Source organism: Telopea speciosissima, chromosome 3, assembly GCF_018873765.1.
Source record: "Telopea speciosissima isolate NSW1024214 ecotype Mountain lineage chromosome 3, Tspe_v1, whole genome shotgun sequence".
Classification (NCBI taxonomy): domain Eukaryota; kingdom Viridiplantae; phylum Streptophyta; class Magnoliopsida; order Proteales; family Proteaceae; genus Telopea; species Telopea speciosissima.
Genome location: NC_057918.1, coordinates 70144412 through 70167242, shown reverse-complemented (window position 1 = coordinate 70167242; position 22831 = coordinate 70144412). Strand labels below are relative to the sequence as shown.

The following is a 22831-nucleotide window of genomic DNA, read 5'->3' as shown; positions in this document are numbered from 1 at the left end:
GAATCCATCCAATAGCTAATCGGATGCGAATATAGCACTATCCGAACCGAATCCGATCCGTTTACAGCCCCACCCCTCTCTTTCTCTCTCTCTCTCTCTCTCACATTCCTCTCTCTCTTTTTCTAAAATATCCCACCCATCCTAATACGGACGCCCACCCCGATCTATATATTTCTAAATTTTCTCATCCAAAATTGCTCTCCTAATCTCAGTTTCCTTATCAGTTAACTCATAAAATTTTAGTTTCAACTTTCAATATGATATCTCCTATTTTTTATATTCTCTCTCGCCCGGAATCCATCTGCACCTTCACCTCCGTTCCATCTCCCACAGCCTTCACTCTATCTCCCTCTCCACATTACATTATGCCTGTTCCTCTCCCCATTCCCATTACCGCGGGAGGGGTTCAACTTGACCTTCATCCTAACTAACCTCACCGATGGACAACTCTTCCCTTGCATCCATCCGGGTTGTAGGAGTTGCGAGAACAAAGAAGAAGTGGAAAACCAAAGGATGACCCACATTGTCGTTGAACGTAACCTTCAGAAGCAGATGAATGGGTATCTCGCTGTACTCTGGTCTCTGATGCCATCATCTTATGTTCAAAGGGTCAGTTCCTCTCCCTCTTTCTATCGCAATTATCTTTTCGTCTGGGCATACCTTGCCTTTGGTGTATAACTGTTTGACCTAATTCCAATCCTTAGCTTCATTAATTATGTGTAAACGATGCTTTGGCAACTACGTACTTTTATCATCAATAGATTTCTGATTTACCAAAAAATGAAAAACAGAAAGTTGGACAGAAAAACATTTGGATCCAAAATGCCAAATCCAAAGAGACCTCTGATGATCGCCAAAGCAGGGTTCCCCTTGTAGTCAACCCTACTTTCTTTTTTGTTTTTTGGATGAAAAAAAAAACCATATAATCAGGAAACCAGGGAAGTTTTTACAGTTCTGTGGGGGTCTTTGCACCATCTAAAAGTTAGGGTAGAGAAATTATGTGTGAGTTCAACAAATTCCAAAAAACGAGGTAAAATGTTCAACGATATTAAAGGAGAGGTCTAAGTGGTAAAAATGTCAAAAAATTTGTTTTTGCAGCACCATATCTCCTTTAAGATGATGTGTATCTAAAAGTTAGGGTAGAGAAATTCTATGTGAGTTCAATAAATTCCCAAAAACGAGGTAAAATGTTCAACGGTATTAAAGGAGAGGTCTGAGTGATAAAAAGGTCAAAAAATTTGTTGTTGCAGCACCATACCTCCTTTAAGATGATGTGTTTAACAACTGTAGTCTTCCATCCTTGTAGAATACCACAAAACTCTGCCTCCAAACAACCCTACTTGTTTTGTAATTTATTTTCTCAAAAAAATCGACCAAGCAATTAAAAAATACACAACCAAAATCGAATTGGTAACGTAAGGGTGGGATGAAATCTCCAGTTATTTTTACTTCCCCTGTTCTTCACCCCACTAACACGGGATCCCATCCCCATTACCATCCCACCCCATGGTGCAAGCTAAACAAACAAGGACTAAGGGAATGCTACACCACAGAAGTGTCTCACTGATGGACCACAGGTGATCAGACAAATATCCTTTTCATGTATAATGAAAAAATAATGGTTGCAGTATACATTACATAAATGACTAAGAATCCTTTCATACGTCCAAACTGAAGCCAATATCATAACCTAAATCCCAACTGTCCCCCAGGTTCCTACTTGGTTAACTTTTCATCTCTTTCACCTTTGGTACTTGCACAAGCTCACCCTTGAACTAACTGTACTTCAACCGTCTGTCATATTTTTTTCCCCTGTACTTTGGCCTAAATCTTGAAATACGGATAGCAACCTTCTGCACATACACCTCTATTGACCAAGCACCGTCTAAAACAGTAAGGGGAACCTCATTTCTCAGTTTATTCCATTTAAAATGAAAATGAAAAGAAATATAGGAGAGAGAGAAAGACTATGGGCATTAAAAAAAACAAAGCAAACTAATGATACATTTTTAGCATTTTGCAGATTTCCGCGGAAACTGACTGGGTAACAACACCAAACGCTATAGGCGTGATGAAGCGGAAAAGGCCAAACCAACTGACTTATTTCCATAACTTAACGGATTTGTCATGACTTGCGGATGCAACCATCCCAGTGACAGGTGATTGGGCCAATGCTGCAATCAGACCCTCGTGTGTGGGAACTGTCATACTCTTGTTCTCGGCCATGTTCCACAGCTCCAACGACTGCACAATAATACAAACACAGTAATCAGTAATCTCTAAACCTTCAATTATCAATCCAATACTAACACCAGTTTCATGGTTTCTACTGGGCCATGTATAGTCCTATTTCATGTTCCTCAACATGGTATGCTTTGGGCAGGTCGTAAGCCGCTAGCTAAGAGTACATGAAACTTGAGAAATAGAATGAAATCAAGATCTGTATTTTAATTTATTTTTTTAAAAATAAAAATCAATGGATATTGATTGTTTCATTCAATTTACATTTATTATACGTATTTATCTAGCAGGCCACTTTGGGCCTGCCTGGTTCAGGTAACCATAATTACTTCTGATATTCACAATCAATGTAATGAATAATAACAGTTGAGTAATTGTTCACAAATATTTCACTGTTTTCATTAGCCCCAAAAAAAAAAAACCAAAGCTTGTTTGCATAACTTTTACAAAGATATAGCTTTTAGCATAGTTGGGCTGTTGCAGTTTCTGATCCTGTCCAACCCACAGGACAGGCTGGTTTGGTTCTCAAAGATAAGTTTACGTACCATTTTTAAGGCATATACTCGTTGAAATACTGAACTAGGTGCATGACCATAAAAATGGTAAAGAATTACCTGGTAGCCTCCAATCACCAACAGTGTCAAATAACTTGGATGAAATACACAGGAGTGAAATTTATTCCCATTGGAGCTAAGCTCATGTATGCATTCCCCTGAAGGCATGGACCAGACCCTCACACAATCCTGGCTTACAGATGCCAAATAATCTCCATTTGTATCCCAGCAGATTGAGTTTACCTCTTTCGAATGCCCCTGAGGAGAATATATACAAGTCATATGATAAATACTACCAAATAGGATATGACTACATTAATCTTATAGGTAACAATGACAAGAGTTGCTTTCCTAGATCTCCATTTGAAGTCCCCAACAAAGACTGAACAGTGAACACACATAAAAAATACCTGTAAGGAGAGTGTCTGCCTGTCACTTTCAACATCAATAATGGACACAACGTTCTCAGCTGCTGCTGCCAGTAGCTGCCCAATTCTAGGCTGAAACCTCACCTGTGCCATACCTCCCTGCTCCAGCAAATAACAGAAATTTGAGGAAACAAGAACAAACTTAACCAAAAGAGCCCTAAGAACCAAAGCAAAAGTGATATGAAGGTTTAAGAACAAACCTTACAAACCCTTGTACATGAATATTGACTGACACTCCAAAATCGAATTTCACCATTACCATCACAAGAGCAGAAAGCATCTGTCTTCTTAGGGTGGAAATCTAGTGACATCACATGTGAACTATGTCCAGTATATGTGTGTAAAGAATAGCTAGGCTGCCAAAAAAAATAAAGCATTACATCTGCTAAACCATATTTTTTAAAATATTCAGGATGGACTATATTATTCGAACAAATAATACAAAATGGTGACCACAATAAGTTGAAAATGGAGCTCAATATTTGGGATGCACTTCATAAAAGATTCGTCACATTACAAAGAAAATAAATGTCTGTAAAGTGACAATGGGATCGCATGGCGTTAAAATGACTACGTTACTTGTACCTCCAAAGGATAAATCATACCTCATCTACTTGGGCCAGATTTGGTATGATTTCTACTTCAATTTTGGATTAATTTCATGAAATAGTCAACAAATAGATTTTTGGTCAAGAAATTGAAATTGTTTTGGTTGTATCAATATGAAATATTTCAAGAATAAAAAAATCCATTTGGTAGTTCAATTTCTGAGAATAGATTCTACTTCTTTGGTAAGGGTGGTGGTGGCAGAGGCGGGGCAGGGCTGGGAAGGGTGGTGGTGGCGGAGGCGGGGCAGGGTCGGGAAGGGGGTGATGGTGGTGGTGGTGGCACTGGGACAGTGACAGTGGTGGTGATGGTGATGGTGGCAGCAGTGTGGAAATGGTGGGGGGATAGTAGTGGTGGTAGTGGCAGTGTGGGGTGGTGGCCGTGGTGGCGGCAGCAGCGTGGAAGTGATGGCGGGACAGTGGTGGTGGTGGCAATGTCGGAGTGGTGAGACCATTAGGAGAAGAAGGGTGGTGTTTATTTTTAACATGAAATTACTACTTTGCCCATCAAATTAACCATGTGCTCATTAAAGAGCAAGAGTGAAATCAAATGAAACAGAAATTCTGAAATAGCTGAGGAGTTGTTTCAGAATTTCTATTTCATTGAAATAAGGTGAAAAAATCAAACCAAACGATTTCCAAATAGAAATCACCCCATGAAATTGAAATAGAAATCATACCAAATTAGGCCTTAAAAAGGAAAACATCTGTGAAAGTCATGTGAATCTTGTATCCGAGTCAGGAGCTGCAAATGGAATTGAATAGCTGTATAATTGTATCTTTACATTCAACTTTTCTTTTTTTTTCTTTTTTTTTTTTTTTTGGGGGGGGGGGGGGGTGATGGTGTCCACAACCATGCTTGTATGTGTAATAGATGAGACACCAAAGTATTAGTTCAATCATAGTTGTCACGGCGTCACGGCGATCCAAGTCGGTGGAGGGGTGTCACGCCGATATATCGACATGGCGAGCATGTCGACCATGTTTTATTTTTTATTTTCTCTATTTTTAATGTGTTAATAGATGTATACTCAAGCCATGTTTTATTTTTTCTCTATTGTTTCTCAAGTTTTAAGAAGAAAATTCAGAAATCGAAGAAGAAATCGAAGAGGGAAAGAAGACAGGAAGAAGAAATCGAAGAGGGAAAGAAGGAATCGAAAGAAATTGAAGAGGGAAAGAAGAAATCGAAGAGGGAAGAAGAAATCGAAGACGGGAAGAAGAAATCGAAGAGGGAAAGAGAGACAGGAAGAAGAAATCAAAGAGGGTCGCCATGGCGTAGGTCACCATGCAACCCTCTCCAGCGCCAGGACGCCATGACAACTATGAGTTCAATGCAGATAGGCACGATCATTACAGCTGCAAAATCTGAGAATATGTTGATGGAAATCATTACAGGAGGATACATTAGTGTTCCAAATTGTAATAAAAGTTATCAAGCGGAATTTTTGTCAGTTCTTTGTTTTAAGGATCCTTCTATACGTCACTATGAAGAGTGAAGTGAGATGCTTCAGTAGTTTTATCTTAACCTGGTTTTTATATTGAATATTACTGAAGAATATGGGTAAGTATGTAATTCCACACACTCACTTCTCCTACTCCCCCAAAACCACTGCAGCAACCCCTCCTCCCACCTTCACCCCTTTCCTGGTGAAATTCAAACCCTCTCCTCTCCCCCCCCCCCCCAAACCACCGCAATCTCCAGCGGCACCATGGCCGTTGTTTCTATATTAACCCTTTCATCTTTTTTATTTTTTAGGCGTACCGTTCTCCATCAGAACAGCCTAGACACTTAAAACATAGTATCCAAGCTCGTTGGATTCTAAAACTTAAAAAATGCAACCTGTAAAACCTTTCGACCCAACTAATCATAAGAACATAAATCTTAAGAATCTGATGGTCCAAATTCCGAAGTGGTTAGAAAGATAGAAAGATTGTTAATTCAGCTGGCTTGTTTATGTTTTAGTGGGCTTGTGCTGGTGATCCCAGAGTCATCTGAGGCCAGTTAGAGCACCGCATTGGCCTACATCTTGAACATCACAAGTTGCTCCAGCCATTCACCTGCACCATGAACAATCTGGACTAGTCACTCCACATCAAACCCAGGATAAGTCTTCACCATCACATTCATTGAAATTTACAAAAGGTGTTGGAATGGCAAAGGGAGAGATGCAATTCAGTCGTATCCCATACTTGCAAAGCTCTGCTGTAGCCAACTTCACAATCCCTACCACCACAAAATTGGAGATGTAAGTGTGTAGCGCCAAGCTAATCTGGTCCAAGCTTTGCCGGTGTATCTTGGCCAATTTGATGCTGGATGCTGGAAATGATCACTTTGGCACTGTTCTTCACAAATTCCGTAGCAGTTGCAGCAGCCCACTGAAGAATACATCGAACGAGGAGTAGGCCCAGTGTTTGGGTTGGAAAAAAATCCTCTGCAGTGCGGGCATCTTGCGGTGCCTTGCAGTTCGGGCCTGAGAGCTCGACACGTGGAAGATGAGACATCCAATGGTGCCGAGCTCGAGAAGAAAGAGAACAAAAAAAAAACTGGGTCAATTGATCTTGCACCGTTGGATGAAGCATCTTCCACGTGTCGAGCTCTCAGGCCCGAACTGCAGAGGATTTTAATCCGTTTGGGTTCTCCTCTATTACCGATGAAGAATTTTCAGGGCATAAGGAGAATCAGAGATTGGTGGAGTTGCATATGGGGGTGGGGCAGGGGTTGTGTGATGGCGGAGCATGAATGGCAGAGGCGGTTTGCAGCGGTGGCTAGGTGTTGGTGTGACGATGCACAGGGGTGTGGTTATGGAGAGAGGCGGGGTTGCAGGGGAGGGCGGGCAACCAGGGGGTTGGGTAGGGTGGGGTTCCGAGGTGGCGGATAGGGTGGTTGGGAATTAAAATATCCATTTGAGAAGGGGTGGGAGCGTGAGGAAGAACAGGGGTTGGAAAGGGATTGCAGTGGGCATGAGGAAGAACAGGGTTAGGGTGGGCTTGCACCGTATGCCATCCCAAGAGACACTCCTCCTCTAACATAGGGATGCCAGTGCCACTGTATCCATTTTAGGGGTCGGGAGGAAGAACCAAAAAGGAAGGGGTGGGGAGAGGTGTTGCCGGCACTGCTGCTGCAAACCATCGCTCGAGGGGGTGTAGTGGAGAGAGGGGGGATTACAAGTGAATTTACAAATACTACCCTCCCACTCATATTCATTACAAACATTTGTAAGGATAAAAATGTCATGGTAAAGTGAACTTTTTCACTGGATATAGTTACACGAAAGACTACCCTTGTTTTAACCATAGAACTAAATAATTAAAAAAAAAATTTGTTGACAGAATTTTCTGGGAGCCAAGGATTTGTGGTGGTGATCCAAGATGTATCACTTTCATGCTTCATTTTAATAAGGGAAAATCTTGCATATAGTTAGTTTCCATTTCAGAAATAAGTACATATTTCTTATGAAAACTTCCCATGGACATATGGATCTGATAGATCTATCACATTATTGTTTAACATCCTGGTATTTAAGAGGAAACTTTGACACAATTTTCAGTAATTTCAACCTTTTTTTTTTTAAGGAACTGATTTTTTTTATTTGAGTCCACAATATTTGGTCATAGATCCAGAATATAGTAATAACTAATAAATCTATAAACATAGGACCAATGAGCTTCACATGTTAACTACAACAAACAGATTAAAATAAAATAAAATTAAAGAAGGAAAATCCTTGCTGGTTTTTCTTTCATTCAAAGCATTCTGATGATTATTTTGAACCGAATGTGTTTTCTGATGCAACATCTAATGCAGGGATTAAAAAGGGTGGGGTGAAATATTCTATCCCCCCCCCCCCAAAAAAAAAAAAGGAAAAAAGGAAGTGCAGTAGAAGTAGGGAGCAAAGCATAGGGTATTTTTCCCCTTGCCCTCCCTCCCCTTTCTTTTCCTTTTCTGTCTGTAATTTTACTAGTTCAGCTTAGATTCTGTATAGCAGGTTGTAGAGGAAACTATATGAGCAACAAAACAACACAACAACGAAGCAGCAGCATGATTAAGTGCATAAAGTCAATGCATGTGAAATTTGAAGTATTTTGGACGGCATCTGTACTATTGCTACAGTATTGGACCTGTAGAAGATCAGGACTAAATGATACTACAGTGACCAGTGAGATGACTGGCCACTACCTGTATGAAATGCAACAGTTTAGAGTGGCAACAGAATGAGGAAATCAACAATAAAAATAGATCCACAATCCTTCCAACACATAAAAACTTAAATAGAACCAAGGAGAAAATAAGAAAGAGGAAATCAGAAAGTCAAAAAGTGCATAAAATAAAAGAGATTTACAACAATTTCGACTAAAATATTGGGCATGAAGAAATTTCATAAAAAGGGGTGAGGGTGGGATGATGGAGGTGTGGAACTATTACCTCTGCTGCACTCCAAAGTCGCACAGTTCTATCAAATGAAGACGTTGCCAGCTGAGTTGAATTTGGTCTAAAACGAATATCTGTTATGATAGCTGTATGTTCTTCTGGAGTGCTCTCAGTTTGGAGTGTGTCCATGTTCCAAAGAACAGCCTACTGACATGAAACCCAAATTAGTATGCACATATTTTTCCTTGTCTTGGGGAAGGGGGAATAAAGTAGGTGAATATGTCCAACAGAAGGTTCTCAGATGGAATCCAATCGATGGTTCTGAAATGCAGCAAATCAGCAATGTATGAATAAAAACTATCAACAATCTGGACAGTTCAATTAATACCACTGAACATCAAATTTAAAAGTATTGCTTTAGACATGTTGGTCAGTCATTACATATGATACTGTGCAGTACCTTCTTCTCGTGTCCAGCACTAGCCAATATTTTTCCGTCTGATGAGAAATGACAGCAGACAACTTTACTATTGCTTGTCCGTATGCAACCAACTTCGTTGAAGCTAAAACCTAGAAGGAAGAATTCAACCATTGTTAAAAGTTAATGCAAACAAATACCATTAATGGCACATACAGGGCTACACTCACAAATCATAAACAAGACCCCGGATTACCCTTAGAAGACTCTGTATTGTGCTCAGTTGGACTTCGTTTTAATGTGCCAAATATATCCCTTCCATCTCCCTCATCATGTGAAAGAAATGAATCCACATGATCATCCAATGAACCAACATCTCCAAAATGTTCCATGTCTTCCTGTAATATGGAATGGTGTGAGCAGATATCCATCTGGAAATGATTAATGCAGTACTCTTCTAGGAGAATACAGACTCCAAAAGACAACCAAGTAGTTGATTCTAACTTTCAGATCATATAGGTTGACATCATTTCCCCTCTTTAACTTTTTTAGGTGAATTTGGATGAAATAATTAATGAAAATTTTAATTTGATCGACAGCTGTGGGATTTGATTGGGAATGCTCCTATGCTTTTAAAAATATACAACCATTTTTAAATAAGAGCTAGAAACAGAAATCATTCGAGATATACCAGCTGATTTGATGATGATGCAAGGCCACCTGTCCCATCTGGACCATACATCAACAGACTTTTCGGCATGCTGCTAACATGTGGCAGACCACCAGCCATAGCCACCGCATCACCAGGTGTATGAGTCGATGGAGTAGATGGTGGGGAGTTAGGAGAAGGGCCCACTGTATTCCCTGTACCAGTACTGTTAGCAGCTCCAGAAGAAGTTGGTTGTTTCCTCTTTCTGTTGTTCTGTTACATAATAAACCACAACATGGATCAGTGTAATCAAGAGGGGGGGGTTTTATACGAGATGGATGCTTGTTCGTGGAAAACAGCATCATATCGTTATACAAGTACAACCTGCTGCAGTTGTTGTTGCTGTAGTTGGTCCTGCGGTTGCTGAGAGGTAGACTGCTGCATCTGGGCCATTTTTATCTGTTCAAAACCTCCAAGAATCATTAGAAATTCCAAAGCAATGGACCACAGATACAAACTAAACTAGCAAGTACTTAGCCATCATTGTGGTTAAGGTTAATGGAACACTCTGTGAAGAGGTAAATAATATTTTTATCCCTTCAAAGTTTGAGTATAATTAAAAAATTTTATGCTGTGAGATCCTTGTTTACATTTGTATCCAAGAAACCGCTGTTTGGAATTGAGGGGAAAACTTGTCGCAACTTGCAAATGCCAAAGTTTAGAGACAAGAAAGGAGGCCACAAGACGAAGAATTTGGATGTTTTAGGAGTTGCCAATTCAAAGATCCAAATCAAAGTACGTAACTCGTTGTCACTGCATTCAAAATTCATCAATTGCCTAACCCAGCCCACCCAAGTTGGCAAGTTGCACCACTAACATGGATTGACTTTATTCCAACTTGATCAAGTAGTGTTCATTAAATTACAATTATCTTTGAGAAACTGGGACAATACAAGACAAATTACTAGTTCATTCCAGTATCATAGAGCTGCAAACATCCCTTACACTTAAAAAATGAGGATTTAAATTCAAAAGCACTAATGATTCTAGGAACCACAATCCAATCAAATTGATAGATGTTAACTATGTATGTGTGCATAAGAAAGAAAGAAAGAGAGAAACAAAACCCATCAAACACAAGCAAGAAATTGGAAAAGGAAAGAAATGTCAATGGAACAACATGATCAGATTCAAGATAAGGATGCGCGCGCATTCACACACACACCTTTGTTGGGAAAGGGAAGGGAAAACCTTTCCACTGGACACTGCTGGGGAGGATGTACCTCTCAACAGGGCACCCAGAAAAAAGAGAAATAATCCAATCCTGGAGAAAAGCTGATTCCGCATGAATATCATATCAGATCAGAAGAGGAGACTAGGGACTTTCTTTCCCGGGTGTAATAAGGGGAATGGAATATAATGGAAATTCCATGACTAATTTCATTGTGATTGAAGCTAATTCAAAGCTATAAGCTAGCAAGTTAGGTGGGTATATAACCGTAAGCCAAAAGAAAGGCAAGGAGGCCAACAAAGAGACACACACAGAGAAGACAGAGAGAGAGAACCACAAAAACACATGGAGAGAGCGCTACCATGAGGCTGAGCACCCCACTTATGGATTATATCCAAAAGACATGCAAATGATAAAGAAAAAGTGTACCTAGTGGACAAGGCTCACGCCACTGCGGGGTCTGGGAAGGGTCATAATGTATGCAGTCTTAATCCCCGCTTCGCGGAGAGGTTGTTGCCCTAATCAAACCCACGACCACTAGGTCACAATGGGGCAACCTTACCACTGTGCCGAGGCCCACCCTCTAAAGAAGTATAAATGATCCAAAACCAAACGAAACAAAAATTATAACCCCAATGTTATATAAATAAAAGAGGTTTTATAAACTAAAACAATAAATATAACAAAACCTGAATGGTTCTAAGGGAACTTAGGCCCCTTAGGTTTTGGTTCAGTCTAAAATTTGTTATTGAGAATATAGTAGCATACACCAATTCTCGGATTAGGCATATTATGAGATTTTTAGATTGTCAAATGAAATAATAGCAGTATTTGAAATATTACTTTTTTAGAAAAATAGCCTCTAAATACTCTTACTGGATTTAAGGACTCATAAATAAGAAACAATAGATTATGAGACATAATTAAATCCAATCAACAAGAAACTTGAATAACAATAACTATAACATATATAATTAAAAAGGTCATCTAATATTTACGCTTGGATATAACAATTTTTTTGGTTATAACATCAAAAATGGAAACCAATACTAATTCATTACTCATGACATAATAAACATATCCATTCAATTTATTTTTTTTTTCATTTTCTAATTTGCATTATTATTTTCAGTTTACTAAGTTCATGAAAATTCATTGCATATAAAAATATAATAGACAACAAATACTTAACCATTAGTCAATAACTATAATGTAATCATTTGTTAATAATCATTATGATATATACAAAAACCATTTATTATTAAATAGAAAATTGCTTTCCACTCTTATTTACAAATCTGCAATTACAAAAGACCCCAAACAAGAAAAATGATAAAATACAAAAGGAAGAAAGAACGCCACCCGATCGCGCAGTGCACGCCGCCCCTGTGCCCAAACACAGGGTCGCAAGTAATGACTGCCGCACCCCCTGGAAAGACGGAAATGACCAGGGGTGCGGCGATCATTTTGCACGTCCTTGTGTCTGGGCGCAGGGGCAGTGTGTGCTGCGCAACCAGGTGGCGTACTCTTTCCCAATACAAAATTATAGGATTGAAGTGCAGACTCCACAAGACGAGGTGAAATCAATTTAAAGAAGTTGGGTTGTGAGGGGAGATACAAGAAAAGGAGTTTTAGGAAATTATCAAAGTTCTTTAAAGATTGTCAAGAATCTTTGAGACTTGGTTTAAATTAGGTATAGTAAGAGATGAAGGAGAGAAAAGTGGAAGTGGACTAGCAAAACTGTTATACCCGCACCCGGTACCCTAATATTTTTCTTTCTTTTATCCTTGTGACGTGTAGAGGGTGCTGCCATGTATGCCGGTGAGCTGTTCACAATGGTGGTCAAACCAAGCTACAAGATTGTTGACTTCGACACGGGTTTGCCAGTCGAGGAAAGATTCCTCAATCGGGAGTGGGGGAAATTCATCGATGGCGACTTCATCGACTACCCTCCAAGTACCAGTCCCAAGAGTGAGGAGTATCGGGCAGCACACCCCGTATCGCCCTACTTAGACACTTCACTTGGTGACGAACTTAGCGTCGCGGTGGGAAAACTCTTCGGGATCACAGAGGTTGCACCTTGACGTGTCAGGGGTAAGTAGTTGACCAAATTTTTGTTGTGTGCTTACTGCCCTCTCAAAGCCCTCGAAGTGTGGTCCAAAGGCCCTGACCTCTTATGGTGGGAACCACCTTCCTACTCGCATCGGATGCAAGGTTACTGGCTGCCTCCGACCTTGCATCCAATGCTGCTGACAAGGACCCTTGTGAGTGAGACCCTGTGGCTAAGGTGCTATTGGCGCCCTGCCATGTTTGACCCTACCCAAATAGACCCTAGGGTACACTGATGAGGCCTTATCCAAACAGGCCATTAATAGTGGTTTTCTATAAGAGAGAGGTGGGTAGGACTATTCATTAGTCTTGGCTCATTTCTACCTAACCTAACCTAACCGTGCTTGAGAAGGGAGTTATGAGGAGAGAGGGCTAGCAAGGAGAAGGAAGGGAAGAAGAAGAAGGAAACGGCTGCTGAGTTTGGAGCTTTAAAGAGGGCACCTCGTGTGTACCTCAAACCAGGTAAGCCAAGTGCCCTTTTTCCCCCCTTTTTCTCTCTTCCCCCTTGCTCGTTTGAGCTTGGGTGGTTCGTTGGTTGCAGCCCCAAGATGGGGTTTTTCCTTTTGAAACCCAAAGGGTTAGCTTGAACCATGTTTGGTTTCCCCTTGTAGGATGCTGTCCTACTTTCCCCTACATCCCTTGAGATCTCCAACTGGGTCTCTTGACCTAAAGGTTCCAACCACCTAGGAACCCCAAATCTGGACTCGGAGTTGTTGGCTCCTTTAAACCCCCCTTAAATCTTTGGATGTTGGGTGTTTCTAAGACCGAAATAGACTCCAAGACCCCCCCCTCCCTAGTCCCTTGGGGCTTAGAGAACCAAATGGGACAACCCTGGGCTTTTAAGACCTTGAAATCGCACTTGGGTTGCATCAGAGGCAAGTCTGTGTGCCTCCGATGTTGCCTCCGATGTGATCTGAGCCTGCAAGAAGGTCGGACTCAAGGTCGGAGGCAAGTCTGTGTGCCTCCGATGTTGCCTCCGATGTGGTCTGAGCCTGCAGAAAAGGTCGGACTCAAGGTCGGAGGCAAGCCTGCTGAGTCCGACGTTGCCTCCGACATGGTTTTCAAGGCCTATAACTTATGCAAACTGCGGGGCTTTTCATTGAGGCCTCTCCTACACTCTCTCATACTCTTATTCACTTCCGTAGGCGCCAACACTTGTGCTAGGGGGTGATCTCGTGCGGGAATCGTTACACTTAATCAAATTCCTAATCCAAGTAAACGGTGAGTGGGTTTGGGTGACTGTTTGAGCTTGTTTACTATTGCTTATTCATGCATTTATGAATTATATTATGACATGATCATTCAAGCATGATTGCATATTTGCATTTATTCTTATTGGATGATAATAATTGATTAGGATGATATGGATTTGTGTTGGGTTACGGTGCCAGGAAGTACTGGCACCGGAACCCCCGAATTACGTGGAATTGTATATTGCATCTCATTCTTGCCTGTATGCGCCGTGTTGTCTTTGGTACCGGGTGTTAGATGGAATGGGACGTTGACACACCCGGATGTACCTCCCAACACGATAGGATTCATGTAGTATATCCGTGGTTAGGCTCGCTCCTATGCTACGACCCTTACCAACAGGGGTTTAGGTGTTGGGTAGCCAGCCCTGCTTCTGTGGAGAGTTAGAGAGGCCAGGCGGGTAGTAATGGTTATCGGAGTCTGCCTCAGGTGGTGATGACTACGACGGCGCGGGCTCCATAGTAATAATTGAGGTTGCATTGTGGTGAGAATGGAAGGATCCACGGTGTCTTCCCGAGTTATTGCGTGAGCATATACCCATTGATTTAGCATTGTGTGTTAGGTGGTAAATGAATTAATAATGGCATGCACCATGGACTATTTGTGATTGTGTGATTGTGCATCCCCTTTTCTCTCTCACTGGCTCGGTGGAGCTAACCCCTCTTGTGCACACCTTTTTAGGTGAGGCTGCAGGAGATGCTTATTTTGCAGGACTCGAGGTTCAGGCCTCAGAGTACGATGATATCGGTACAGAGGACCCTGAGGCCGAGGCCGAGGCCGTGACCGAGGAGAAGGGTGATGGGTGTCCTTGTGACGACTGCGCCTACGGGCCGTATTGATACTTGGGACTTGTTCCCTTCTTTTATCTTTTTGGGGCCGCGTGCCTTGTATAAACATTTATTGTTATACTTGTTTTGGGGTAGTTATGCTATGGTCATTCGAGATATCCATCCAAACTATTTATGTATCACTTAACCGTATGAACATGAGGTAACTACTGTAAACGCTTCCGCTTATTTTATGATCGTTGGAATGGAATATTCCTTACCTTTTGTACTCTGAATTTTATGGTATGTTCTTTTAGACTAAGACTGTGCGTTGGGACACTGCAAATCGTGATTCTGGTAGTCTTATGGGATGACACGTGTCGTCCTAGTCACCCCTTTATCATTAGTTTATTTCTTAACGGGATGGGGGCATGACAAAAACTCTCAATATTGAGATGGAGGAGATGAAAGTGTAGGTTAAGGGTTTTGCTAGCCATGCTACTATGTTAAATTACCATATCAAATGTTTTCAGTTAAAAGAACAATATAGGTCCATTGATGTTAATATAAAATCTTTACCTGGAAAAGAGTTAGTTTTTGTCACGCAAGCAAATGCCAATGTATACACATACAAAAGCCGATACATATGTGATGGGAAACGATAGCCAAACACTTACCAAATGAAAATCTTCAAAAAATGGGAGGAAGATTTTAGTTCATGGGTTAGAAAGATCCCTTGGTGGGAGCAAAATCACCACCAAGGGAGAAACTAAAAAAGGAACAAGGCGGAGAGAAGAGAGGGCTCCGGTGGCAGTAAGCGGGTGGTGTTTGGCGGTAAGAGAAGCCGAGAAGGAAAGGTGAAAGGGAGACGGCGGACTGTGGCAATGAAAAAGCCAAGAGAGAGAGGCGGAAGGGAGGTCGGTAGTGGTCGGGCGAAAACGAGAGGCTGACAGAGAGAGAGAAGGGTGGCGGTGAAGCTAGAGGCGTGAGAGAGAGATGGTGGCAGTAGGTTAGGGTTTCATGGGCATGGAGGCTCAAATCCCAAAGTCGATTCTCCTTGCTCTAATATCGTGATGGAATGTTTGGGGAATTGAACTTATGTCAATTAGACACAAGCCCTCTTTATTTATAATAAGCATATGAAATACAAGTTACAACTATACCCTTAAGGCGACACAAGCTAAACCCCACTGGATAAATACACTCTTGTACCCATATTACAACAATATGTTTGAAGGATTTAATCACTAATTAATCAAATTGGACTATGTTTGGATTTAATCTCTCCAGGATTCCTATTTCTAACTTATTCAGACCATGAGACCATCCATGGTGCTACAGATCCAAGCATCCGCAAGAAGAAGCAGCCCTAAGATTAGGGCCTAGTGTTCAGAGCCTTAGTTTATTTTCCTACTCAGTGTATTTCAGCTTTAGTTATTTCCCATACTTAGTTTTTTTCAGTTTAATTGTAAACTTAAATTGAACCGGTTCAGACCATTGTTCAATTTAAGTGAAATAATCCTATTGGATGTTAGGGGATTTAATCCCATTGGTTGTTGGGGAATATTTTAAATTACTAGCTTTTAAATTAAGTGTCCCACCCCTTCCACGATTTATGTGAGGGCTGGATTTAGATTTGTAATAGGATTTGGGCCTTAGGCCATATTCTATATTAATAAAACCGTGGGAGGCTCCCCCACAATTCAGACTTTAAAAAAATCGTTTTTTGTTGCTACCATTGCTGCTGCTGCTGCTTTGCTCCTTTGAGAGTTTTGCCTTGTGACTAATATCAAGGTGAAAGGATTGGTGGATCTCCAATCGACTCCTTGCGTCTTATAGATCGGAGGATCTTCTTCTCTACTCCTTGCATCTTGTAGATCGGGAGACCTTATCTTCTTCAAGCTCCTGCCTTTGAAGATTCAGTTTTCAAGTAAATAATTTATTAGTTTGCATTCACCCTTCTTCTTCTAATCCTCTAACCTAAGCCTATATACCCCCATTATCATCCACCCCATAATTCCCATCGATCCATATAAACCCTAGGCATTCATTGACCTGCCCAGCTCAATTCCACCATCAGTTTTCACTCATATTGTAACCATAGTACCTTCACAACCTTCCCTACACTCGATCCTAGTCTCTACCCCAAACCATCAACTAAGCCCTAATTCCCCTCAACCTCCATTAAAGCCCTAAACCCATTAAAGCCCTAAACCCTAAAAAACCTGCTCAGACCAATCTAGCCATGAAAACCTTCCCATATCATAACCCAACCTCCCCCTCACTATCCTTAGCACTCGACCTAAAGCCCTAGCCAAAACTCCAACTCTAAACCCTAAAATTCACCATATTCATCTTCCGCAAAACCCGAAACCCAAAAACCTAACCCTAATTTTCTGATTTTTGAAATCTTCACTCAAACTTCATTCAAACCTTCACAGTTAGCTTCCCCTAAATCTGCCTCATAATACCATATAAAACTTACCTCCATTATCATAAACCTAACCTTAGAATTGTCCTAATACATCAATTCTAACCCACCGAACCAGTAGCTTAACAGTTCCTGAATTTGCCTGGCTCCTAGTAGATCCTATCATCTATCTAGGACGACATTACATGGTCATCCCTAAATGGACCTTATTAAAAGGAGCTACTACCAATACTGAAACTTTTAAGAGGGTGGGCCTTGGTCTAACGGTAAGGTTGCTCCATTGTGACCAAATGGTCACGGGTTCGAGTCTGGAAACAGCCTCTCTGTGAAAACAGGGGTAAGGCTGCGTACATTATGACCCTCCCCGGACCCCGCAGTGGCAGGACCCTCGTTCACTGGGTATGCACTTTTTTACCAATACTGAAACTTTTAGACTAAATCATAAATACATAAAAATATCTGCAAGATACTACTAGATCACAACCTGGCACTTTAATGCTCCAAATCGAAAAATCAAATTTAAGAATAAATTCCTATCCTATGCCTAAATAGCTCCCCTAAGAATTTGCATACAAAATTCTGAACCGCACAAGATAAGAGATTTCCACGTGAAACAGATGGTAAGGTTTCATGTGATCTACAAAGTGTCTTGAATGCTAACCTTCATAAGATATTCTGCTTGATCTTGGGAAGGCGCTCTAACCTTTGGTGAACTTGATTGCATTGGAGAACCTATAGATCCATCATTTCCTGTAGGTTGACCATCTTTTGAGTTCAAGTTACCCCTAGGTAAAACCCTAAATCTTCGGGGGTCCATATCACCATAGTTAGGTGCACTACCAAGGTTGCCTTGTGCCTGAGCCTGTGCCAAGTATTGTTGTTGTTGTTGTGGAGTCAGAAGCTGAAATTGATTTGGGTTCTGTGTAAATGGTTTTTGTACTTGTGCCCCTAAATTTGGCCGAATTTGATCAATGCCCTGTATAATTAAATGACTGGTAGTCAAAATGTTGATATTAACCAACCAAAAATAAATAATAGAAAATAAGACATATAAAGCTCAGTGTACAACTTACAGTTACAGTTAAGGGCCAACCCTTCAAAGGAAGACCACTGACGCCTTGGTTCAATCCTGAATAGGAGGAGAATACAGAATTATATGGATAGAGAATTTCAGTTAATTCTGTTAATCTATGTGATATTCTTGTTTTAGAGGATCAGTCTTACTCACCGGCACTGCCTAGTCCAGATTTTGACTGCATAATCCCCTGTCCATAAATTGATGAAGGATCCATAGGCAAAGATCTTTGGGTTACACCCAAGTTAACTTCACTCTTGATATCCTGCAAAGCCAAAAGAATTTCTGATTAAAGTTATGTGAGGAATATGCACAAACCAAAAAGGAAAAGACAAGAAACTAGAGCAAAGAAGATATTGTTGATGTATTACAGCTGTCTGCTGAGTCCGTGCCTGCATTTGCTGTAGTGCCGCAGACACACTTCCCGGACTACCTTGGACCAACTGGCTGTGACAGCAAGAATAGCAAGAGAAATGAACAACCTTCTCTCACCCTGAGGTAACAAAAGAACTTAAAACTTAAGCACACCTACGAAGTTCTAATAGCAAAGGGATTACCCTGGGTGATTGCCTGCTGATTTCATAAGGGCCATTCTACTAGCATCAAGAAGTTGTGGGGGCGCATCTGAATCCATCGAGTGAGGATGTTTCATTCGTTCTTCGTACAATTTTGCCGCCAAGACACTAGCATTAGGCTGCCCCAGCATTCCTTCAGAGTTCATTGCATTTATCGGCCCGCCAAGCGAAGGATGATTAGGATCCCTTCGTTGCAATTGAGCATGAGCATGCCGTTGCTGCATGAGTTGCAGTTGCTGCATTTGTACTTGTTGTTGGTGCTCCCTTGCTTTGATTTGTTGTGCCTGTGCAGCAAAGCAAATTTTGGGTTGGTTGAATAACTCTCTCAACTAGACAATACCTCATAAAAGAGAACATGAATAGTATATATACTCAAAAAGGCACCTCTATATAAGCCGCAGCAACCTCAGAATGCTTCTCATTTGTTCTTGCAATGAAGATGTCCCAAAAGACAGACCACCATTCAAAAAGAAATCCTCCAGGAGCATCAATTGCTGCATATTCAAGCTCTAAGTCAGACAAATACTTGTCGAGAAAGATTTCATTGCACTCCCTTAGATACCCCCTTTCAGTCAATCAACTTCTTTCTCACTTTTTCACAAGGCAATTCTATCACACATATTTATCCATAAAGATTTAACTTTTCTAGTTCAAACATATATTTCCTGAAGTAAAGTAAGAAACTTGTTCGAGCACCAGTAAGGAAAATTACCAACTGGATCTGCAGCGACCTTCCCTTCAGTCATAAAGGCCTTTGCAGAAGCATGCAGGTTTCTTTTCAACAAATAATCGTAAATGTAGACATCGAGCCTGGTGGAAGATGAATGCCAAGATCAAAGTAAAAATTACGTTCGAAGAATGATATCAGTGACTTATCTAAGAAAGGATGGAATTTTTTTTCATCGTAAACATATAGAGAAAGTAACGGGATGTCAAAGACCAGTGCATACATCTTATCCGCTTCCCAGTTACTCTGAGCCATGGCTGGATTTCCAACTCGATAAAGACGAACACAAAAAGGGAGGAAAAATTCAAAAGAGAGCTTCAAAACTGATCAGAAGAGCTAAAACGATCACAATTTGCACCTGCAAGCACTTTCTTCCCCGTGTTAGATCTCTTACACAAGAATTTCAAATAACTTCTATTCAAACAAGAAAATTAACCAGTCGCATTGCAGAAATTTCGTAGAAAGATCACTACTTTAACACCTAACCTCTGATCCAACTGCCAAGACAGATCACGGCCTACATTACCGATCCTGGCATCCATGCAACACCGATCACCATAGCTCGAGCCCTAATTCTACTCAACAACTAAAATCACCAAAGCTCACCAGAAATTAAAATTTTAATCAATAAGCATGATCGTCACAAGAAAAACAAACACTCAACTAGAATTTCTTGCGACAGGTGTGATCCTAGCTCCACACCCAGAATGTTTTGGTGCTTCAAACGGTTCCAATTCTTTCTGAAGAAAAGAACTTTACGCAAAACAGTATGTGAAGCAGGAAATTTGAAACTAATTCTCCGAAACAAAAACAAAAGTAGGGTTTTCAATCAGTCGGAGAAATTGCTGAAGTAGAACAGTTCGACCTTTAAGGGAAGGAAAAATCTCTTCTTCAATCTGCCTCACCGCCTAAAAAAGAGGAAATCAAAAATCGAGAAAACTGTATCCCAATCCGAATCTCAGGTTCGGTATCCGAGCCTGAGTCCTTACCTATGAGTCTCTGCCTCGTTATCTCGTGTTGGCTTTAGGTTCGTAGCGAAAGCCCCAACTCGTTTTGAAAGTGATCTGTGTTTAGTAGCTTCGGAGCAGGGCTTCGTAAACATCGAACGGGTTTCCGTGAAGGCTAACGGCCGTTCGCCCCAATGCTGGCCTTGTCTGGTCTTCACTGGATGACGTTGGACGGCGGGTACTGTGTTAACATACTCGAGGTTTAACAAGACAGCTCGCGAAGTAATTTTTGGGATTGGCGGGTGATTTTGGAAAGATATTTTCTGTCTCCAGTTTTACAGATGTCAAAAGACTGTTCTACCCTTATAATCCTAGCTGGATCTCGGTGTGAAAAGTTAATTATTTTATACGGAGTTCTGGGTCGTTAGGGAATTTTAAAAAATCTAAAGTGGTGATGGATATTCTGATCCTTTTAGCTTTGGTTAATCTTTATAGAATTCCTCTTATAATATAACAAAAAGGGACGACTTGAAATGAGATGGTAAAGTCTTTATTTTACCCAAAAAAGAAAAAAAAATGGTAAAGCCTCTGGAAGTGATTGTTGATGTCTGGTTCTTTACAGCTTGGACTGAAATCTCATCCTCCCACTTCTTTTGTCTCTCTAGAGGAAGTCATTGTTGTTGATAGAATAAACAAAAAAGGGCAAAATCATATATAAATATATATATTGGGAAGTAGTTTTCTGTCAGGGAGTGTGGTCTATGCCAGTATTTCCATGTTTCTATCTATCTCCTCCTCAGAACAAGAGGCAGAGATATCTTTTCAAATGGGAAGGAGAGAGATAAACTCATGGGAGTGTCGGCATAGGCCACTCTCCCGGCCAAAGAACTTTCTATCTATATATATATATATATATATATAAAAGTAGCCATGCAAGGAGAGCTAGCTGATCGATCAGTTAAGTGATTATTTAATCAAACCTATGTTTGAATGGCAAGAAAATAAAAAAATCAAAAATAAAAAACAAAAAATAAACTCGAATTGTTCTGTATTAGCAACAAATCGATCGAACTTGGTTAAAATCGATTGGACTCGTGGTAGAATTTCGTTTAATCATAATTACTCCTGGAAAATTTCGAGACAACTTGACCAATTTGACGGATTTTGATCTGATTTATAATTAAACATACTAGGGTTTGTTATGGTGGTAAGTTTTACTTTATTTCTTCTTGGGAAGATGATGGCCATGTTGTTAGTGTCATCGTCGCCTCATATCTCTATCCTCCTTGAATGTGGACCTCCCTATATATGAACAATATGACACTCCTCCTGTGTTCACATTTGCTTGGCATGGGGGATTCCATCCCCACATGAGTACAGTGGCGATGCTGGCTGTTTTTTCTTAGTGTTGTCCCTTTGGTTATACATTTTTTAGATGAAAATCACATAGAAAGAAAAATTTGCAAAGTAGAACCAGGTGTTCGATTGTACTTGAAATTTTTTCTTTACATGGTTTTTACTTAAAAACAAACAAATCTTTCAGATTACTGATGTTAATGACAATGGTGGACAAATTTAGGATGCAAACTTATAGTATAAATCATCATTAAAAGAAATAACCAAAAAACTAAAAGAATCACTACTGACTTTACCAAACTTAGCTAAGTCAACATATATTCAACTATTTGCATCAATGGTTATGGTGGTAAGATAAATAATTGTTTGCTTTTCTTCTTTTATCACTGTATCTTTTAGACTATGAGATTAATGGTAAAAAAGATATAAACATAAATCAATAGTATAATGATGCAATTGTAGATCACATCGGGGAGTTCATATAGACTCAAAAGATGCACCTAAAGGAGCTTCAGCAATTGGTACTTGTCAAGCTTGTGACCCAATTATGCTATGTGGCAAGTCAACTGGAGCTTAAATTTTATAATCAGATTGACCCCGAAGGTTCCCTACTCACATGTGTAGTAAGATATAACAGCAAAAGGATGGTTTGAGATACTAATGCACCAGAGGAATAATTAAAAGAGTTGAAATACTCATTGATGGGATGAAAGTTAAGGCTTCTCTTCTAGATACCACCGAACTAGACAACAACTTGACAATGCAACACATTTCAAAGATAACAAATTAAGTGATGGTGGGACTGAGTCGTGCCATCGGTCACTATCATTAAGATTGTATTCACCTCTATGGTACAAGATGATTCTTGTGAATTAATCCTCAAGACAAAACAACCCTGTAATCCCTAAGTAGTTGTTGCACTCACTTATGTGGTAGGGACTTTATTTGAGTTTATTATTAGTTTTCTTTCCAACATGAAATGAAAGGAAAAGCTAACATTAAAGTAGCAATATCTTGTTACCAAAAAGTAGCAATATCTATGGAGAGTATTTGATGGCTTCCTTTACCTTCTTGTATTTCTTTTTAATGAGTTTTTTT

At 40.4% G+C, this 22831-nt stretch overlaps 1 protein-coding gene across 4 annotated transcripts; it reads right to left on the bottom strand.

The window, feature by feature from the left end:
- Positions 1 to 1886: 1886 nt before the first annotated feature.
- LOC122655025 (transcriptional corepressor LEUNIG_HOMOLOG-like) lies at positions 1887 to 20408 on the bottom strand. Of its 4 annotated transcripts, XM_043849277.1 has the most exons (20): positions 20133 to 20408; positions 19917 to 20016; positions 19654 to 19788; positions 19416 to 19513; positions 19088 to 19197; positions 18686 to 18987; positions 18500 to 18575; positions 18282 to 18393; positions 18127 to 18182; positions 17894 to 18029; positions 17715 to 17803; positions 9649 to 9723; positions 9307 to 9537; positions 8872 to 9013; positions 8658 to 8767; positions 8252 to 8401; positions 3424 to 3579; positions 3206 to 3322; positions 2856 to 3053; positions 1887 to 2244 (listed from the first exon to the last, which is right to left on the bottom strand). In XM_043849277.1, exons 3-20 carry the CDS (start codon positions 19683 to 19685, stop codon positions 2101 to 2103), a joined length of 2334 nt encoding a protein of 777 aa, XP_043705212.1. In that variant the 5' UTR covers positions 19686 to 19788; positions 19917 to 20016; positions 20133 to 20408; the 3' UTR covers positions 1887 to 2100. The 4 variants fall into 4 exon arrangements, with proteins under 4 accessions (XP_043705212.1, XP_043705209.1, XP_043705211.1 ...); XM_043849274.1 differs by having other exon boundaries at positions 17715 to 18029; positions 18133 to 18182; positions 20133 to 20406; XM_043849276.1 differs by having other exon boundaries at positions 17757 to 18029; positions 18133 to 18182; positions 20133 to 20406.
- Between the last annotated feature and the right edge of the window lie 2423 nt (positions 20409 to 22831).